The sequence below is a fragment of the Cannabis sativa genome, chromosome 1 (genome assembly GCF_029168945.1).
Source record: "Cannabis sativa cultivar Pink pepper isolate KNU-18-1 chromosome 1, ASM2916894v1, whole genome shotgun sequence".
NCBI classification, from domain to species: Eukaryota; Viridiplantae; Streptophyta; class Magnoliopsida; order Rosales; family Cannabaceae; genus Cannabis; species Cannabis sativa.
Window position 1 is genome coordinate 8476386 of NC_083601.1, and position 20677 is coordinate 8497062.

General features: G+C 34.7%; 1 protein-coding gene and 1 long non-coding RNA gene across 2 annotated transcripts; one reads left to right on the plus strand and one right to left on the minus strand.

The window, feature by feature from the left end:
• Positions 1-15661: 15661 nt before the first annotated feature.
• On the minus strand, positions 15662-18446 carry LOC115706759 (UDP-glycosyltransferase 76F1). Its single transcript, XM_061103441.1, has 2 exons — positions 17778-18446; positions 15662-16743 (listed from the first exon to the last, which is right to left on the minus strand). The coding sequence occupies exons 1-2, from the start codon at positions 18277-18279 to the stop codon at positions 15842-15844; spliced, it is 1404 nt and encodes a 467-aa protein (XP_060959424.1). The 5' UTR covers positions 18280-18446; the 3' UTR covers positions 15662-15841.
• LOC133030640 (uncharacterized) lies at positions 16967-17647 on the plus strand. Its single transcript, XR_009684214.1, has 2 exons — positions 16967-17106; positions 17503-17647. It is a non-coding gene; the product is annotated as an uncharacterized LOC133030640 (long non-coding RNA).
• Positions 18447-20677: the final 2231 nt, after the last annotated feature.

Genomic DNA, 20677 nt, shown 5'->3' on the forward strand with positions numbered 1-20677 from the left:
TTATTTTTTTTCTTTTTTTCTTAATCATAAAATATTAATTTGTAAAATAGTAATAAATTTCTCGGTTTTTCTCACGATTTCAACCTCATATATATATATTTTTTTTTTTCGAAAAGACTTATTTTTTCAGGTTATCTAGCATTGTCAATTATCTGAGAGGATTATATAAGATTGAGACTATTGCAGTAGTTTTTGAGGGACTTAACTGAAATTGTATGAAATATTTTATTCACATTTCAGCGTACATATTTATTATTATAACTTGTATTCATGATTATCCCAACTCTCTTGGATTAATGCATGGCTCTTTAATTATGTGGTCAGGCTCAATTATAAATAACAATGCCAAAATGTGGCGTTTAGTAATTGAGAATTGACACATATATATTGTTATTATTTAGATTTTTTTTTTTTTGAAACAGGATTCATTCAAACAACAATCAATACAATGGATTAGGCGAATCTGTTTTCACAGCGTGACTCGCACAAGGGGGAACAACCCCAACCCAAATGGCACTAGCTTTGTAAATCAAAGCTTCATTGGCTAATACATGAGCAACCTCATTTGCTTCCCTATAAACAAAAGAAATCCCTCTAACCCTTACATTTTGCATTAGACTTTTAATATGAGCAACAACTCCATCAATATCTCTGCATCCTTCTTCTTCCTGCATCACCAACTTCACAGCTTGGAGGCAATCAGATTCTACAGAAAAAGCCGGCAGAGAACACTGTAGCCCAGCTTGTAACCCGCCTGCTATGGCCTGCAATTCGGCCTGAAGAGGAGTCATTTCCTGCAACATAACAGTCGCAGCAGCCGATTGAACAATTCCGGCATGGTCACGCACAACCAAGCTAATACTAGCTGCGCCTGCTCCCTTTTTCACACCAGCATCTACATTTACTTTGAAGACATCCGCTGCTGGTGGTATCCAACGAGCATTCTCTCTACAGACCCGGTCTCTCTTAGGTGTATTAATATGACAAAATTCACTAAGAAACTTACTGCACCATTCCAAAATAGCATTCGCTGAGGCTTTTGACCCCCATGATTGACGGAGTTGCGAACATACCACAGATTCCATGAAAGAACCAAGAAAAATTCAAATTCTTCCTTAGTAAAAGTGCCTGAGATGCGCATTAGAAAGGCTAATACATCCTCCCTTCCAAGCCTCTGAATTTTCCCATAGAACCCAGCTGAAGTCCAAACCTCACGGTTCACCCGACAGCTCCAAAGTGCATGAAAAACATTCTCATATGCACCAATAGAACACCGGCTACAGTAAGGCTCAACTTGAATGTTTCGGTGAGCAAGAGCCGCATTAGTTGGAATCCAAGAATGAGCCATCTTCCAAACAAAATGCTTTACCTTCGGAGGAATTTTGAGCTTCCAAAGAAACTTCCACCATTTCTCAGCTGATTCAGTATCTGACTGTACATCTCTTACCTGCAAAGCAGCCGCCATTCGATAACCACTACGGACCGAGTACTCCCCATTGCTACGATAGTGCCATAAGATTTTATCCTCAATATCCCACTCCGATGTAGGCATTTGAAGAATGAGATCCGCATCTGTTGGATTGAAGACAGCTCTAATAAACTCCGCATCCCAAGCACCATTTGGTTTCTTCAAATCAACGACATAGAGTTGCTCTGGCAAAGGCGGTTTGTCATATATTTTAAAAGTGAGAGGCCGAGGTAGCCAAGGGTCTTCTAGAACCCGAACTGAATCACCATTACCAATTCGCCACCGATAGCCTTTCTGAATAATCTTTTTCCCCCAAACCAAACTTCGCCATACAAAAGAAGCCTGATTCCCACTTTTTGCCTCCAATACACCACTCTGAGGATAGTAACTAGCTTTCAAAACCTTACTACACAAAGAATTTGGAAACCTTATGCATCTCCAAATTTGCTTAGCAAGGAGAGCTTGATTAAATAAACCCAAATCTCTGAATCCTAAGCCACCTTGCTCCTTATTTTTACACAGAACGGACCATTTGCACCAATGAATTTTCGCATCCTTTTCCGATGAGCCCCACCAAAATCTCGCAGCCATACTATGAATACTATTGATCGTCTTCTTAGGTAGACGAAAACAACTCATTGTGTATGTGGGAATAGCTTGAACAATGGCCTTAATAAGGACTTCTTTCCCAGCAGCAGAAAAAAAAGAGCCTTTCCACCCCTTCAATTTATTCCACACCCTAGTCTTTATAAACTCAAAGTGTTGTTTCTTCGTTCTCCCAACAAAAGAAGGTAGCCCAAGATATTTCCCATAATTATCCACAACTTTAACACCCATTAAAGTAGCCAATTGAGCCTTAACCGGAGAGGAAACATTGCGTCCAAAGCACATTTCATATTTCTGAAAATTAACCAGCTGTCCCGAAGCAATAGAATATTTTTCCAGCAGCTCCTTGAACCACCTACATTCATTTTCAGCAGCTTCTAAAAATACCAAACTATCGTCCGCAAAAAAGAGATGCGAAACAGTCAGTCCTTGTCGTCCAAACTTAACCCCATGAACCCGCCCACGCTGTTCAGCATGTTGAATAAGAGAAGAGAAAGCTTCAGCACATAACAGAAAAAGAAACGAAGATAGGGGGTCGCCTTGTCGAAGACCCCGTTGTGGAATGACACGCCCCTGGATTTCACCATTTATGATGAATGAAAACTGGACCGATGAAAGACAAGCCATAATCTTACTGACCCAACCCGTATTATACCCCAACTTCACCATCATAGCCTCCAAAAACTGCCATTCTACCCGATCATATGCCTTCGCCATATCCAACTTCAAAGCAACTTTCGTTCCATTCCGAAAACGATTTTTCCTCATCACATGTAAACTCTCATATCCCACAATAGCATTATCATGGATAAGCCGCCCCTTGACAAACGCACTTTGAGAATCTGAAACTACATGACCAAGAGTGGACCGCATCCTATTAGCCAAACATTTTGAAACAATCTTGTAGATCACATTGCATAAACTAATAGGTCTAAACTCCTCAATTCTTTGCGGCTTATCAACTTTCGGGATCAATGCTACCACCGTGTCATTAAGACACTTCAAATCAGCCCCATAATTCAGCACATTCAAACATACAGCAATAACATCTTCCTTAAGTTTCGACCAGAACTTCTGATAAAAAAGTGCTGGAAGTCCATCCGCACCCGGTGCCTTAGTAGGATTCATTTCCTTCACTGCTCCCACAATTTCTTCCTCTGTGAAATCAGCCATTAGACCATCATTCATAGCCGAAGTCACCTTCGGTTGTATCACTCCAATAACCTCTTGAAATACCTCCTCATTAACCTCTGAGCTAGTGAATAACCGTGCATAATAATCCTCCACTATCTTACAAACCAACACCTTATCATCTTGCCAAATGCCCATATGATCTTGAAGTCCTTTAATGTCATTCTTTTTTCGTCGAGAGGATGCTTTGTGATGAAAATACTTCGTATTTCTATCCCCCCATTGCAACCAAAGAGCCCGACTTCGCTGTCTCCAATATTGCTCATCCTTCTCAAGCAACCCATTTAATTTATCCTCCTCTTTTTGAATCATCTCCCACACACCCGGTTGTTGCTGCATAGTGAGCTCATGTAAAACTTTCTTCGTCCTCTCAATCTCAGTATTTAATCCACGCTTCTTTTTCTTATTCCAACCATGAAATGCCTTGCCACATTTGTTAATTTTACACCAAATAGCAGCAGGCCGTCCCCTTCCATTACTTTCTTTCCACACTCGATCAACAATCTCCGCACACTCTTCTTCTTGACACCACGCTTCCTCAAAGTGGAATCGAGTTTTACGTTTGGATTTACCACACTTAGCTCCATCCACCCTCACCGGCATATCAACAACTAACGCCCGATGATCCGACTCCCACCAATCAAGAAGTGAAATGTCCGCCCCTTCAAATTGAGTAAACCACTCCTCCGTACATAATCCTCTATCCAACCTCTCCATGACCCTAGAATTACTATGTTCATTACACCAAGTCAGCTCATGCTTAGAAGAACTAAAATCAATGAACCGGCAATCATCTATGACCTCTCTAAAGCCATCCATAACCCCTGGTAATCTATCTCGCCACCAATTTTTTCAGAAAGACTTACGATTTCATTGAAATCCCCAATACACAACCACGGCCCCCAAACTTCCTTCCTTAAATCACGCAGAAGTTGCCACGAGAACCTCCTTTGGCTTGCATCAGGATTACCGTAAAACCCAGTAAAATACCACGGTGAGAACCCAGCTCCGGCCACAGTAGCAAGAATATGCCCAGGTGAACTAGACAAAACTTGCAATGTGATTTCAGTTCTCCACATTAATAATAAACCACCACTCATCCCCACTCTATCAACCGTCCACATATTCCCATAATTCAAGACACTACACACTCGCTCAGCTTGATCCCGAGTTAATTTACTTTCAGCTAAGAAAATAATATCTGGACCAACATCACGCACATGGGATTGCAAGGCACGTAATGTCCAAGGGTTCCCAATCCCTTGAACATTCCAACTTAAAAGTTTCATTGTGATCGGCGGCCTTGATCCTCAAGGCTCGCCGCTTTCAATTCAACACAAGAAGCAGGTAAATCCATAGAACTAGAAACACCTACCTCATAATCATTAGCAGAAATTCTATCTCCCTCAATTGGCTCGGTCAGACCCGCTGAGAATTCGACCATACCCTCCACTGGAGCCGCTGGCAACTCCGCAATTTGCATATCCGAATGAACTCCTCCCATCTTGGCCTTGCCTCGTGCTTTATTTTTAATAGACACACGTTTTCTGCTTCCCTTCCTCTGTTGATTCTCTCCACAAATCTCAACACCATTCCCCGGAGCAAAACTCCCCGCCATCGCCTCAGCCACCAACTTTTTCCCTTCCACACAGCCCTCTGTTTGACTAAAAGCAATAGTATTCCTCCCACACTTCCTCTTTCGTCCCTCCCCTTCATTATCAGCTGCTGAGATATCTTCATCCTGGTCAATCCCACGACTTCGAACCCCCGTCTCTTTAGTCACCGTCTCGTTACATTGTTTCTGTGCATTAGTCTCAGAGATAACCTTTTGTTGATTACTAGGCCCACAATCCTTTAGCCCAACACAATTAAACCCATCCTGTGCAACATTACTGCCATGTGGACTTTTAGTGGATTCTGGCCCATTATGCACAAAGCCCATTCCCTTTACAAAGTCTATTGTATTCTTTGACTTATTAGTAACATCCTGACCAAGAAGTTCCTTCCCACGACTTACTCCTATACCCACGTCTTCCTGTAACTGCTGCCTCCGAAGAAACCGGTCGGACGTGGAACCCGTGGCCTGACTTGCTTCCCCCTCCGCCATCCTGCTCAGCTCCTTTCGTCGATCCTCCTCCGCCATTGGCCTGTCAGCAAGCTCATCCAAACAATCTTGACGTTGTCGGGCCAAAGCTTGGGCATTAGCTACAAAACAATTGGGAACCGGATCATCCTCTCTTAACCATATTCCATATTTCGGAGCCTGGCCGCCTGTTAAATTAACCTCCATTACCATTGTCTTGTCACACCCTACTTGATCATGTCCCCAATAGCCACACTTAAAGCATAGAAGTGGTAACTTATAATATTTAAATTGCACCCACCTTTTACCACCATCCACTGGAATGTATCGTCCAACAAAAATCTCACTCCGGATCGGAAAGCCAATCTTTACACGAACATAGCCATTCAAGAAAATCTGTTGAGGATTATTCCAAATGATGTCTTCAACATCCCCCGCCATACTGCCTAATCGCTTAACATTATTAACAGTCAAAGCTTTAAGCAGAAAACCCCTCATCTTAACCCAGAGAGAAACCTTATCCAACCTCGCATCTCGCCACTGTCCACTCTCCGGCCATTCTTCCAAAACCAACACTCCCCCATTAAACAGCCAAGGTCGCTTCTCAAGTATTCTTTTAGCATCACTTCTACTATTAAATGATATACCAAAGTAGTTATGCTCATTATTTTCATCCATAATCTTCACTTTCCATTCCCCCACTGATTTCCACATCCTAGTAAAAATGGTTCGGAACAGCCCCAAACTCATACTTTGTTTCGAAACAATTCTTCCAATCAGTGACTTCTCTCCAAACTCAGGCACTTGTTCTTCATTCACCTCCCATTCCTCTTCTTGCTCCATTCCTAACTTGTCAGTCAATTGCACAATTTCATCAACAGTACTCTCCGCCATCATCGTAGCCATGAACACAAACATCACACAAAGATCAATCATAGTATAGAGTCACAAAGACCATTAACTTTCATTCAGAGTCACAAAGACCATTATTATAATAAATTATTGACATAGACCGTTATTATTTAGATCTTAGTTAATCTTTATTAACATGCCCTTTTATTTTTGATCAATAAATAGAAGTAGTTACTTATGCATTCTCAAGATATATGTATTAATAAAGGCCAAAAATAAAATCAAAGCAAAATAAAAATTTAATAAGGTGTCGAAGAAAATAATTAATTTGTCTAATTCCATTTGCAGCTAGGGTATGTAATTTTTTACAATATAAAATTTGTTTTATATTGTTCAAGTAAATTTCATAGAATTGTTTAAAGGCACGAATATATAAAATATTGTTTTATATATTGTTAGGAATGTGTCTTCTATAAGTGTGTTTAGCAATGACAGTGACTACAAAATACTGTTAATTTTAGTGACAACTTTTTAGTCACAACATAAATTTTTTGGGACTAAATGTGACTTTTAGTCACAACAAAAAGTTACTTGTGACTAAAACATAGTATTTAGTTACAAGTTGTCAATAATTTAGTTTTAATCACAATAAAAATTATGACTAAAAATACATTTAGTCACAACAAATTGTAATTTTTGTAACTAATACTTTTAGTTATGGACTTTTTAGCCACAACACAATAATGATATTTTATAATTAGCCACAACTCTTTTATCTTTAGTTACAAATTTTGTTGTGACTAAAAATAAAATTTTTTGGAGTGAGTTTATTTATTAATTTAATCTCTTTTTATATTGCTACTATAAAATTGGACTTTAGAGACGGTTTTTAAGGCCTTTCAGCGTCAGTTTTGGCAAAACTCGCTACTGACGTTGTTCCAGGTGATGCTAAAAGGATTAAAAACAATCGACACTATGGAGATCATATGGCGTCGATTATTATGAAAAAACTGTCTCTGAGGGGTTTCCTATAAATTTTTTTCAGCTTCAAAATTTTGTGTTTTAACATTTTTTTTATTTTTATTAAAAATCTAATTTTATTTTTTCATATATATTATTATTTTATTATTAATATAATTAAATTAAGTATAAATTATATATAATAAGTATAAATAAAAATTAAATTAAAAAGTTAAATAAGTACACATTTACATTACTTTAAGTGTTTGTATATAAGTTTTTTTTATTAAACTTTTTTATTTTATAATATGTGTTTGTATTTTTTTAGTATCTTTTTTATAATTTTTTAAAGTTATGTTATGTATAATAATTAGTATATTGAATAATAAATAATGTGTAATATTTTAATTTTTATATAATTTAATATATTTTTGTACATTTAAATTTTATAATATGAGTTTGTATTTTTTTTCTAGTATATTAATATCATTTTTATAATTCTTTAAATTATGTTTTGTATAATAATTAGTATTTTGAATAATAATAATGTGTAATATTTTAATTTGTTGTTTTACTTAAAATAAATTAATAGAATTCTTCTGTTAAGTATACTAAATATAATTTGTAACTAACTAGTAACTAATTTTACTCAAAATTACTAACTATATAATAACCGGTACACGTATCCATGATTTATCTAGAATAAAAATTAACAAAAAATCCTAACAACCAAGTTTACGAGAAACTCATATCAAATAATTTTATCCTATAACTACTGAAATTTTGACAACTTAAGGGCTATAATTTAACATTCCCAAAAATTTAAAGTTATTAATAACAACAAAAAATAATCTAAAACATGTGATGATGACTTAGATTATTTGATCTAATTATCATTGTATTTCCCATTAATATTTTAATTCGAGTTTTATGAGTCAAGTGTTTTCTTGGATAATAGAATAATTTAGGGTTCTAGTTCTAGAAACATAATTATCTTTACTTTAGTTTAAGTTTTATGATACATTATTGGTATGTTTAAATTAATTTTATGTGACATTTTATTCATCCTTAGGTATTCTAAAATATTATTCAATATAATTTGTGAGACTTACGCGTCAAACCCTAACAACCAAGAAAGCATACCTTATACCAAAAATTATGCACTTGACTTCCGATAAAGTCACTTCCGATAAAATTCTAACAACCAAGTTTAAGAGAAACTAAAATCAAATATTATCCTAATTCTACTAAAATTTTTGCAGCATAATGACTATAATTGAACGTTTCTAAAAAATTCAAACATATTAATAACAACAAAACACAATTTAAAATAATATAAAATAATCACAACAACATTTAGCAATATAAAAGTTTACCACCTATCCGACTACAGTACATGTATTCACAGAACCTACTTCACTACGGGTGAATATTTAAGATATTCAAACTCATCTAACATGCATATTATTCCACCCATCGATCCGGCGCAGTACAATATATTGCAGAACCTACTTTACTACAGATAAATATTTAAGATATTCAAACTCTACTAAGCATTCACAATTAATTTGTTAATAAAAGTTAGTAAATGTATACCTCGAGCTATCTAGAAACCAATTAACACCAAATAAGTCGGATCCTTACAAATTGACCTCACAACCTACAACATAAAGAAAAACTATAAAATTACGAATTTCTTTATTTAGCTACTTACTAGTTACATAATTTATGAGTAACTATAGTTACTAACTAGTTACTAATGAGTAACTAGTTAATAATAAAAATACATGAATATGAATAAAATTAGTAACTTGTTAAGTAATTGTAACTAACTATTTACTAGCTACTAAAAAAATAAAAACACATGAATAAAAATAAAAATAGAAAAAAAAATTGATATACAAAATAGAGTTAATTTCTAAACTTTTGTTTCTAAACTAATTTTTTAGAAATTAATTTCTGTACTTTTATTTTAATGCTTCCTTATCTCATTCTCATTCACAATATTTAACAAAACTATTAGTTTAAAATACTCAATATATACATATACAATATATAATATACTCTCCTATATCACATTTCTCATTCACAATATATATACACACAATGCATATTCAATACAACACAAAATACATACATATATACTCTCCTATATCACATTTCTCATTCACAATATATATACACATAATACATATTCAATACAGCACAATACATATTTAATAATATAAAAACCCCTAAAAAAATTAATAATATAAAAAATAAAGCAATGTACATTACTAAAATTAGTAGAAATTAGATTTATATACCTTAATAGAGGTTGAGATACAATATTTTGTGTCAAGATATATATATTTTGATTGTGGTATATAAGTTGGTTAGTGTATATATATATATATATTAGTAATATATATTTTTATTAGGGATATTGACGGCTAAACCACCTGAATTTTACGGTTTAAATTTCGGCGGCTAAACTACCTAAATCCTGGTTCCGTTTTGCTCTGCACACCTCCGTCCAAAAATCACAGTTAAGTGTCACGGTGCGCTGTCCACGTGTACACACTTGTACACGTGGCAAGTTTTTAGTGGTCCACGTAATATTAATTTTAAAAAATAATTATAAATATTTAAAAAAATGAATAAAAAATCAGAATTTTTTTTAATAATTTATGTTTTTAAAAAATATTTAAAAAATAGAAAACAAATTAATATTTTTTTCTTCTTCTTCTTCTTTTTGCCTTTCTTTTTCTTCTTCATCTTTTGTTGCCTTTCTTTTTCTTCTTCATCTTTCTTCTTATGCCTCTTCTTCTTCGTTTTTTTTCCAAAAATCAACTACCAAACGACAAAGGAAGTTGGGGAACATTAATTCATCAACAAGGTACAAGAATCGTGAAAGAGCTGCTCACGGGGACAAATCTGGAGCTTTTAATGTCGTACTTATTTTTACAGATTGGATGTTAATTTATACTTAATTTATCAAAAAGAATAATATGAATATAACATCATGGCATGGAGAAAGATCATGAGATCTCTCTTTCTCTCACAGCTTAATTGATCTTACCTCTCCTTCAAATTTTTCATAGAAGCAGCATTTATTTATCAAATCTCACAGATGGATAGATAGAGAGAGAGAGAGAGAGAGAGAGAGAGAGAGAGAGAGAGAGAGAGAGAGAGAGAGAGAGAGAGAGAGAGAGAGAGAGAGAGAGAGAGAGAGAGAGAGAGAGAGAGAGAGAGAGAGAGAGAGAGAGAGAGAGAGAGAGAGAGAGAGAGAGAGAGAGAGAGTGTAAAGCCCGCTTAGTTAATTTGGAAATTAGCAGTGTTTATGATGGAATTCAGAAATGCATGGTTATGTCATCCAGTAGTTTTCATATTTTGCATTTCCGGTGCCCGGTATTTTGGAACTCGGTGTTTGGCTCAGTAGAAATCACAACTTAGTATGTTAGTAGTTTGGGGCGGTTTATTAGACATTGGGAATGTCGGGAATGGCCGGGAATTTAGAATTTCCCAAAAATACCCCTTTAGTATGATTTATGTGATTTTAGTGTGGAGGGGCAAAATGGTCATTTTGCCCCAATGACTTTTGTCTTTTAGTGACTTGATTAAATTGAAAAATAAATGTTTATTTGATTATTTGTTGGCTGAAATAAGTTGATAAGTGGCTTTTATTTTCATTTCTTCTTTTTACAAAAATAGCACAAGTTAGAAAAAATAGAATTTTCAAAGAAACTCTCTCAAGCTCTCTCTCTCTTTTTCGGCCAAGGCTTGGCTGCAAAGGGCTGGATTTTTCTGTGGTGATTCAAGCTTGGTTTGCAAAAACTCTAGTGATTTCTTGATTGTTGTAGGTGATTTCTAGCTTCTTCTCTTATTTTTCTTAGGAAAAGTTTGATAAATTGATGATGCATGCATGAGTTTGGTTGTTGTTGCTGCTGTATTTTGTGGTTATTTTCTGAGATTAAAAGCATGATTTTTAGTTGTTAATTAAGCTACTTGTGAAGTATGATTCCTAGGTTGAGCATGCTAGAGTTTTATTATGCAAAAGTTTGGTTTTCAACATGAAAATTGTGTAATCTGTTGCTGTATGGTTGTTAATGTTTTTGTTTGTTTTCAGAAGCTTAGTCTTGCATATTTAAGTAGAATTAACCAGGTTTGAATGCATGTTAGAGGGATTTGCTCAAGTTTGAGTTTAGAACTCAAAGCTTGAGCTTTAATGGCAAATTTTGTATCTGTGGTTTCTGGGTTGTTTTTATGCCTTGGAAATGTTCTTTGGGGTATTTAGAGCAGGTCTGGAAGGTTTGGTATGAATTGGGTTTGTTTTGGTTGAGTTAGGAATTTTTGAAAAATTCCTGCGAGGAATCGGAATTCCGGATGAGGGTCCAGTAATTCCCAGAACCGGAATTTCGGTTGGGCAACCGGTCTGCCGGTTGGGGAATTTTCAGAACCCGTGTTTTTCCTCGTTTTTATGTTTTAGGGGGTATTGCCATGCTTTTTATCGATAGGGAAACTTTTAGTTCCTAGTTTAAGTCCCCGGGAAGTGATTTAGCGTGTCACTTATAGTGTTGTGATTTTTATGGTTTAGGAGCCTGTAATCCGCCGCTCAGCTAAAGTTCCAGTCAGGTTGACCGGCACACCTGAATTCGGAATCCAGGTAAGACTAGTATAACAGTATGCATATGTAGATTACATGTTTAGCGTGAGGAAAAATATACATTCTCGTGATTTGTATCCAAGAGTCAATTACAAATTGAAAAATTGGATTGTGGAATTACGAAACATAATTTTAAAAAATTGGGAAGCCTGTTAGATTACATTAGTTATGTATGTTGGCTTCGAACCATCCAACCCTGTCACGTCGGTACAGGCTGGAGTATGACCAGCAGCCGGAGTATGACCGGTTTGACCGATCAGGCTGACACTTGGTTGGTGGTTCCGTACTATTGACGTATCCCGTCGGTACAGGCTGGAGTATGACCAAGCGGCGGAGTATGACCGGTTCGACCGATCGGGAGGATATAGTAACACGTCGGTACGAGTGGAGTATGACCGGCGGCGGAGTATGACCGGTTCGACCGATCAGCCGTTACGTGTCAATAGTACCGTCCCTATGAACGTTCGTAACTCGGTACCATGTTGGACATGGCGGTAGTGGCTCGATGCGTGTTGGACACGGCAGTAGCGGGACTCAGTATCGTGTTGGACACGGCAGTTAGGGTTATGATCAGGGGTATGGGCGTCTGATCATAACCGAGATTATGTATGAGTATTATTATGCTTTTCTTACTGAGTCTGTCGACTCACAGTTCTACGTTTATGTGTAGGTAAAGGCAAGGCTAAAGCTGATGGACCGTGAGCGAGCTTGAGAAGATTGTACATGTCGGGGCGGTTAGGCCTGGAGCGTACAATCATCGGGACAGCGAGGCTGATTTTTGTAACTGGTCGTTAGACGACTTTTATTTTATGTATCAGTTAAGCAGTTAAATCTTTTTGTAAATGATTTTATAATCGGGATCCCGAGTCTTTTTGTAATATTGTTTTATAAGTTTAATTAAAAAGCAAAATTTTAATTAATCACGTTTTTCCATAAACCTCGTTGATTAGCAACGAGCTGCACAGTATGTTTAAAAATCACGTAATACGCCTATGTTAGTTAGGGTGTTACAAAGAGAGAAAGAGAGAGAGAGAGAGAGAGAGAGAGAGAGAGAGAGAGAGAGAGAGAGAGAGAGAGAGAGAGAGAGAGAGAGCAACTTAACTTATTCTTTGTTTTGAGTCTTTTGGTATACACTTTTGCCCCTTCATATCAAATACTCAAAAAGGGAAAAACCCAGAAATTAGATCTGGGTTGACTGAGCTTGAAGCACTCTCCTGTTGACGGTATCGACGTTTGCAGAGGAGAGACGGAGAAGAGAGGACGGTTGGGGTTGGTCGACGTCGCACAAGGGGCACAAGGGGCTCTGTGAGGGCTGAGAGCTCTGTAGGAAAAGAAGAACAAAGAAGAAGAAAAAAAAAAGAAAAAAAAAGTAAAAAAAATAAATAATTTTTTTTTCTGATTTTTTAATTTTTTTTAATATTTATAATTAATTTTTAAATTAATATTACGAGGACCACTAAAAACTTGTCACGTGTACAAGTGTGTACACGTGGACAGTCCACCGTAGCATTTTACAGTGATTTTTGGACGGAGGTGTGCAGAGCAAAACGAAACCAGGGTTTAGGTAGTTTAGCCGCCAAAATTCAATTTTTGTGATTAAGTGTTACAAAGGTTCGGCCGCCAATATCCCCTTTTATTATTAATAGTATATATATATATATATATTTTTTTTTTTTTGTGAATGGTATATGTATTTTTCTGTTATATGGTATATTATTTTTTTAAATAATATTTAAATTCTATTTTCTATTGTACTTTTGTTGACATGATATATAATTTTATTAGTATTCTATATATTTTTATTTTTATTTGTTGTTATTATATATATATATATCGATTGTAACGTATATATGTTTTGTTATATGGTATATAAATTTTATTGTATAGTGTATCATTTTATTTTAGATCATGCATGTTTAATTTTTATGTTATTATATATAAAGGTGATATATAACTTTGTATGTATGATATAATTATTTTATGGTTATATATAATTTTATTAATATGATATATACAATTTTTTATAATAATATTGTATTATTCTAATTTATTTTTTATTGTAGGTATATATATTTTGCTGTATGGTTATATAATTTTTGTTGTCTATAATAAATCAATTATTTAAGATAATATTTAGTTTTTTATTTTATTATATATAAATTTTTTTGTATGTATACATATTTTAATAGTGGCATGTATATAATTTTTTTTTTCATAATATATATTTTTGAGTATTAATTTAATATTGTTATAATTTTTTTGTAGTATATAATTTTATTATTACGGTATATTAATTTTCTGTGATACGATATATAAAATACTGCTGTATATATTTAATGAACTAATATATTTATTCGTTTTTATTACAATATAATAATATACAATACTAACTTAGTTTCTAAATTAGCATTTCAACCCTTTAGCTTTTTTTTTTTATTTTTTTTTATTTTTCTTCCTTTTGCATCGTTTATAAATTGATGCTAATTGTTAGTGTCGATTATAAATCAATGCTAATAGCTCTTTCTATTAAACAGTCACTCAATTTTATTACTGTCGATCACGAAAAAACTGATATTTTGATCAACACGAATGCCCAATTTTTTAGTATTGTCATTGGACCCCCTTTTCCCCTAAACCCACTCCATCTAACCCTGTCTTTTTCCAGCAGTTTCCATCATTCTCCATTAGTGTTCAAACTATTCTTCTTCAATTAATAAAGATTGAATGACAATCTAAACATTTATAAGCCAAAAATTTCATACAATTTCCTTCAACATTTAAAACCTAAATTTCATAATAAACATCAAGTTAAAAATTTCAACCTACAATTACCAATTTAGAAATTCCTCCCTTATAATACATATTGGACAAAAAAAAAATCACAACCTTTGATCTTTCTTAGGGGTATTCGACATAGTACAGATCGTCGTAAAGCCTTTTTCTTCTCACGATCCTATCGTTTCTACTTCACCGAAATATTTTGATTTGGCTTTAGCTGCTGCATTTAGAGAATCACATCATTCAAATGATGCTAATGCAGACATTTTCTTTGTGTTTGCCTTGGGAACAATTTTTCTCTTAAGAGCATCTCCAATGGTAGCATTTTTTGAAGATGCTCTATATCTCCACATCATCCAAAATATAATATTTTATTTTATTTTTCTTTCACATTATTTTTGGCACCTTTACTTTTAAAAATACTTCAATGGTATAATACCTTTTAAAAATATTATAATTATTATTTCACACATTATTATATGTATATAATTTTTTCTTTATTAAACTATTATATATATATTACACTTTTAATTTTTTATTGTATAAAAAAGACATAGCATCAATGCCATGGTGTGGCATTAATGCAAATTTCAAGAATAGCATTCTTTTATCTCTAATGGTATAGTATCTTTATATGTTGCCATATAAGCTTTCCACCTCATAAAACATTCTCCAAAATATTACCATTAGAGATGCTCTAATTGTGCAGAAATTTTGACTAAGCACGTGCGTCCAAACACTCACGCCTATAGGATGGTGCTGCCCCCAATAAGAAGTTTGTACCCCAACAAAAGGAGAGAGATGCTATTTTTATTTAATTAAAGAAAAGTACATTTTATATATTGTGTTGTCAAATATTAAATTTATTTTAAAATATTTTTTGAATAAAAAATAAAAAGTATTAAGACCTAATAATATGTTGACACACATATATCTTATGTAAAAGAATTAATTGACTTAATTACACTTAACAACTAAAATGTACAACTGCAACAAAATTGTAACAAATGTATTATCATCACAATTTTTGTTGCGGTCATGGGTAACAAATCAAAAAGTGAAGGGAGCTTCACCATAATTTACCTTAACAATGTTACACTATCTTGCATATTTTAGGTGGACCTTGAAAAAACACTCCAAAAATCAACAAATATACTTATAAGAAAACAACAAAAGAATTCCAAATCATAGAAAATAATGAAAGGGAAGAGAACATAATTGTCGAAGATCAATATCAACGTATATAAGCAGTTATAAACTAAAGAGGATTCAAATGAGCTAATGAATGAATGTGGTTAACTAAGCTATCTAAATATTTGTAGGAAGTACCACCATGTTTCAAGCAACTTATTGCCATGTCCTTCAGTTTTGATACTCTGCATCTTATCTCCTCTCCTTCTTTCTCCCTCATCAATTTTGTAATCATTCTCTCTATATCTCCTCTTTCCAAAATCCCATTCTCCAACTTAACTCCCACTTTCCATACATGGCTCACATATCTTGAATTCACATTTTGATCAATGAAACTTGGCTTACAGATCATTGGAACCCCTTCACAAATACTCTCCATCGTTGAATTCCACCCACTGTGAGTCCAAAATGCTCCAACGGCCAAGTGAGCCAGCACTTGTTGTTGTGGAGCCCATTTCACTATGTGCCCACGTCCCCTTAAACTCTCTAAAAACCCATTTGGTAATAGTTCGAGCCACTCCGAGCCATGGATCGACCTGGGTCTAACCACCCACAAGAAGGGCAGATTACTATTGGCTAGACCCCAAGCTATCTCCAAGAACTCAGTCTCACTCAATACTGCAACACTCCCAAAGCTCACATAGATGACTGAATTCGGTGGCTGAGTGTTGAGCCATGAGATGGAGCTTTGGTCTTCTACTAAGAAGCTACTTGAAGAATAGGCTAAGTTGTATTTGTGAAATGGGCCGATTGGGAACATTGGAATCGAGAGCTGGTTAGCTATTGAGTCTAGCGCAGACTGTTCAAGCTCTTCAAATGTGTTCCAAATGATCCCTGAGGAGGCCTTAGTCTCACTCACCACTCTACTTATTAGTTCATAGAATTTTTCTGGGTATTGCGTTTCTATCACCGGTAGGTCTTTAACTTTAAGAGGTGGAAATTCTACCACTGGCTCCTCTAGTCGGGAATCTAATATAAGTACACCAAGATCAAACCACAGTTGTCATGCATCACATAAAATGAAGATAAACAGTAAGCAAAGTCATTTTCTCTTATATACGAATAATTTGAAAATATAACTAACATGGTTTCTTTTAGAATTGCAAGAAACAAAAACAAAATACATTGTCAATTTGGAAAATGAACATGCGTTTGCTAAATTAGCTCTCTCTTTGGAAAATAAGCATGTTTGGTAGTCTGGTATTGCTGATTATTATTCTTCATTTTAAATAGGTAGTAGTAGATAGTGAACCTTGTATATAGAGATAATCTTCTCAAGTTCAAGGTAAGATCAACCTAAAAACTCAAATCCTTAAGCCATTAAAATTTAGGGTAATTAGAATTTTTGTCTCCCGAACTTTGACGTGTACCAAATTATGCCCCTGAACTTTTAAGGTCCTTAAAAATGGTTCCTGAATTATTGAGATTGTTGGCTTTAAGGACTTTTATACAATTTTACCCAAAAAAGTCTAACATGGATGAAATTTCAGGGTATATGATTTAGTACATATCAAAGTTCAAGGACATGTTTTGGTAGGTATTAAAATCTAGGAAGTATGGTTTAGTACATAAACAATCACTGAAATAGTAAAATTGAATGAAATTAGACAAAAGTCCTTAAATCTAACAATCTCAATAGTTCAGGAAGAATTTTTTATAGCCATAAAAGTTCATGGGACATGATTTAATACATGTGAAAATTTAGGGGGCAAAAATCTAACATTTAAGTTATACCATATTATATGGGTTGCATTTGATATTCGTATCCCCACTAAATCTAGTCCTCATACCAAACATCCGTAAAACAAAAGGGACCTTGTGAGATGACCTATTTGAAACAAAAATTTGTAATGAAATTTAGAACTGTGACAAAGAAAGAAAACTTTTATTCCTCTAGATTACTCTATATATAATTAATACCAAAAAAATTTGCTATCCTAATTATTTAATTTACAACAACAGCAACAACAAAACTTGTAAAAAAAGTGTAGTAGATGAAGCACCTTGTACTGGGAGATAACCCTTTTGAAGCAAAAGTGGAAACGCAGGAAAAACGTTGAAAGAAGTGGCACTTGTTGTTCTTAGAACGAGCCTGGGCAGCTTAAGGCTGTCAGCCACAGCTCGAGTGAAGTGGAACATGGCATCAGAGATTAAGCAAGCAACGGGCTCATCATCATCCAAAGCATTGGAGGTCAAACACTCCCTAAAGGGTTCAACAGTGGTGATGTTGAGATGGGTAATAATAGAAATGACATCTTTGGTGCCACTTCCGGTGGTGGGCTTGAGCATGTGGTCTGGTAATCCATGGGGGATGGAGTGGAAAGTGAAGTGAGGATGATTAGAGGGGTTGGGGGAGTTGAAGTTGATGTGGATGATTGTGATAGAGAATCCTTTGGAGTGCAAAATAGTGGCCAATTCAAGCATTGGGTTTATATGCCCTTGTGCTGGTAGAGGGAAGAGTACCAATCTCAGCCTTTTTCTTTCTTTTTGTTGTTGTTGTTCCATTATTTCCTTACACAAAACACAACCTTTCTTTCTGCGATGTTTTACCCAGATTGTACTTTATTCCTTCTCTTCTCCTTTATGGTCATAAAGGGGATATTTAATTATTTATTTTTATTGGGAATTTCATATAAAATTAACACGCTCCAATTTGATGACAGATGGGATGAATACAATGGTTGAACATGAAGTCAGACCCTATCTATATGAGTATTGCTATTGAGTACACTAATGCCTAGTAGTTCTACACATGGCGCATTGAGATTCAAGCGATATTCTCTCAAAATTATTACATTAAACTATAGAGAAATGCTAAAGGGTATCAGTGGTGCCTAGCACCCTCCTATGTGTCAATATCGTTATAGGTCCAACTAAGTATCGAGTCTCATTTAATTTAATATAATAGTTTTTAGGGAGTATCGCTAGCCAATCACAACGCGACATGTGGAGAAGGTGCTAGGCACCACTAGTGCCTAATAGCTATGCTCTAGACTATATGAGACATGACACTTAATTAGACCAATAACAATATTAACACATAAGGGGTTCTAGGCACCACTGGTACTTTTTAATATTTCTCTATCATATATATATAAAAAAAAAAATACTAAAAGATACTACTATGGTGCCTAACACTCTCCTCAGTATTATACTTTTATTAGTATAAATAAGTATCAGGCCTTATATAACCTAATAAAATAGTTTTTTTTTAAAAGAATACCACTAATTAATTATAGGACATAACTTATAAAAAGCATTGGGCACTGGTGTACCCAATAACAAAGCTCATAACAAGAAAAAGAATTGTTGTGGGTAAGGAGTAACATCCTATGTCCTATTAGGTGTCATGCAAGTTACAAGTTTTCACAACTTTTCTTTTTGTTATTATTTTGTTACAAATAAATAAATAATATGAACCATACATAATGTCTAGTAAAGTATGGATTAATATATTAGGATATTTTTACCGTGCACTCTCTTAAAAATGATTCACTAATGTATCTACAATAGATGATTTATACAAAAGGGCAGAGAAGTACATCCATGTAGAGGAGACTAACAAAGTCTTGGGAACATATACAAGTGAGTATTTTCTACGAAGTTCGTTAGACCCTTACAAAGTCTGCTAAGTAGGTATGGCAAAAAGATCTATTTATTCGAGTTGGGTCGGTGATCTGATCTGACGGATCATTACTGATCTGAAATATTCGGATACTCATTGAATCTTAGATCAAATTCGCTCTGCCCGCTTTTTTTTTTTTTTTGCAGATCGGATCTGACCCAACCCGTTTTGAATATATATATTTTTTGAAAATCGTTTTCAACATATTTTAAAAATATTATAATTATAATCTCACCTGTACATTTAACATATCTTTCTAAAAACTAACCCCATTTCCTTATTTTTTTAATTTAATATCAATATAAATATATAAAGGAAAGTTAAAAGAGAGGTGATGTGGCATCTTATGTGAATTTTCTTTGCGTTTCTTTTTTTTTTTTTTTCATTTTTTACATGTTTTAATATTTTTATGCTTTTGGTAATATGAGAGTCATGTTAAAAAAAAGTCCCACATGAGGTTAGGTCATGTTAGTGAGAGAGAGGTCTTTATGAATTGGAGAAACAGGGCATTCTCAAAGGCAAACTTGGAAAGAAATTGGGGTTCTGTGAAGAGTGTGTGTATGGCAAGTGCAGTAGAGTGAAATTCACTCCAGGATTATACACAAACAAGGGTAAGTTGGATTATGTGCACTCCGATCTCTGGGGTGCTTCAAGGACTAAGACCATTGGGTGTGCTAGTTATTTCATGAGTATTATTGATGACTACACCAGAAGGGTTTGGGTATTTCTACTCAAGACAAAAGATGAAGCCTTCAAAACTTTTGTTAACTGGAAGAAATTGATAGAACATCAAACTGGTAGGAGGATTATGAAGCTAAGAACAGACAATGGACTAGAGTTTTGCTCAGATCAGTTCACAAAGTTTTGCAAAGACAATGGCATAGCAAGACATAAGACAGTGATCAAAACACCACAACAAAATGGAATAGCAGAAAGAAAGAATAGAACCTTGCTGGAAAGGGTGAGATGTATGCTGAGAGGTGCTGGCCTAGACAAGAAATTTTGGGGAGAAGCTTTGCAAACTGCAAGCTATCTCATAAATAGATGTCCATCAACAACTTTCAAATTTAAAACTCCTCAGGAGTTTTGGACAGGGGAAGTACCAAGGTATGATCATCTGAAAGTTTTTGGCTACACAGCTTTTGCTCACATTAGACAAGATAAATTGGAAACTAGAGCCATCAAATGCTTGTTCTTGGGATATCTTGATGGTGTCAAGGGGTATACACTGTGGTGCTTAGAAGATGGATACAAGAAATATATCATCAGTAGGGATGT

Excerpts from the sequence above, each read along its gene's own strand:
- LOC115706759 (XM_061103441.1), bottom strand. The coding sequence starts at position 18,279 with ATGGAACAACAACAACAAAAAGAAAGAAAAAGGCTGAGATTGGTACTC. Across the intron at positions 16,744-17,777 it reads GGGTTATCTCCCAGTACAAG|ATTCCCGACTAGAGGAGCCA; the intron begins GTGCTTCATCTA and ends TACTTATATTAG.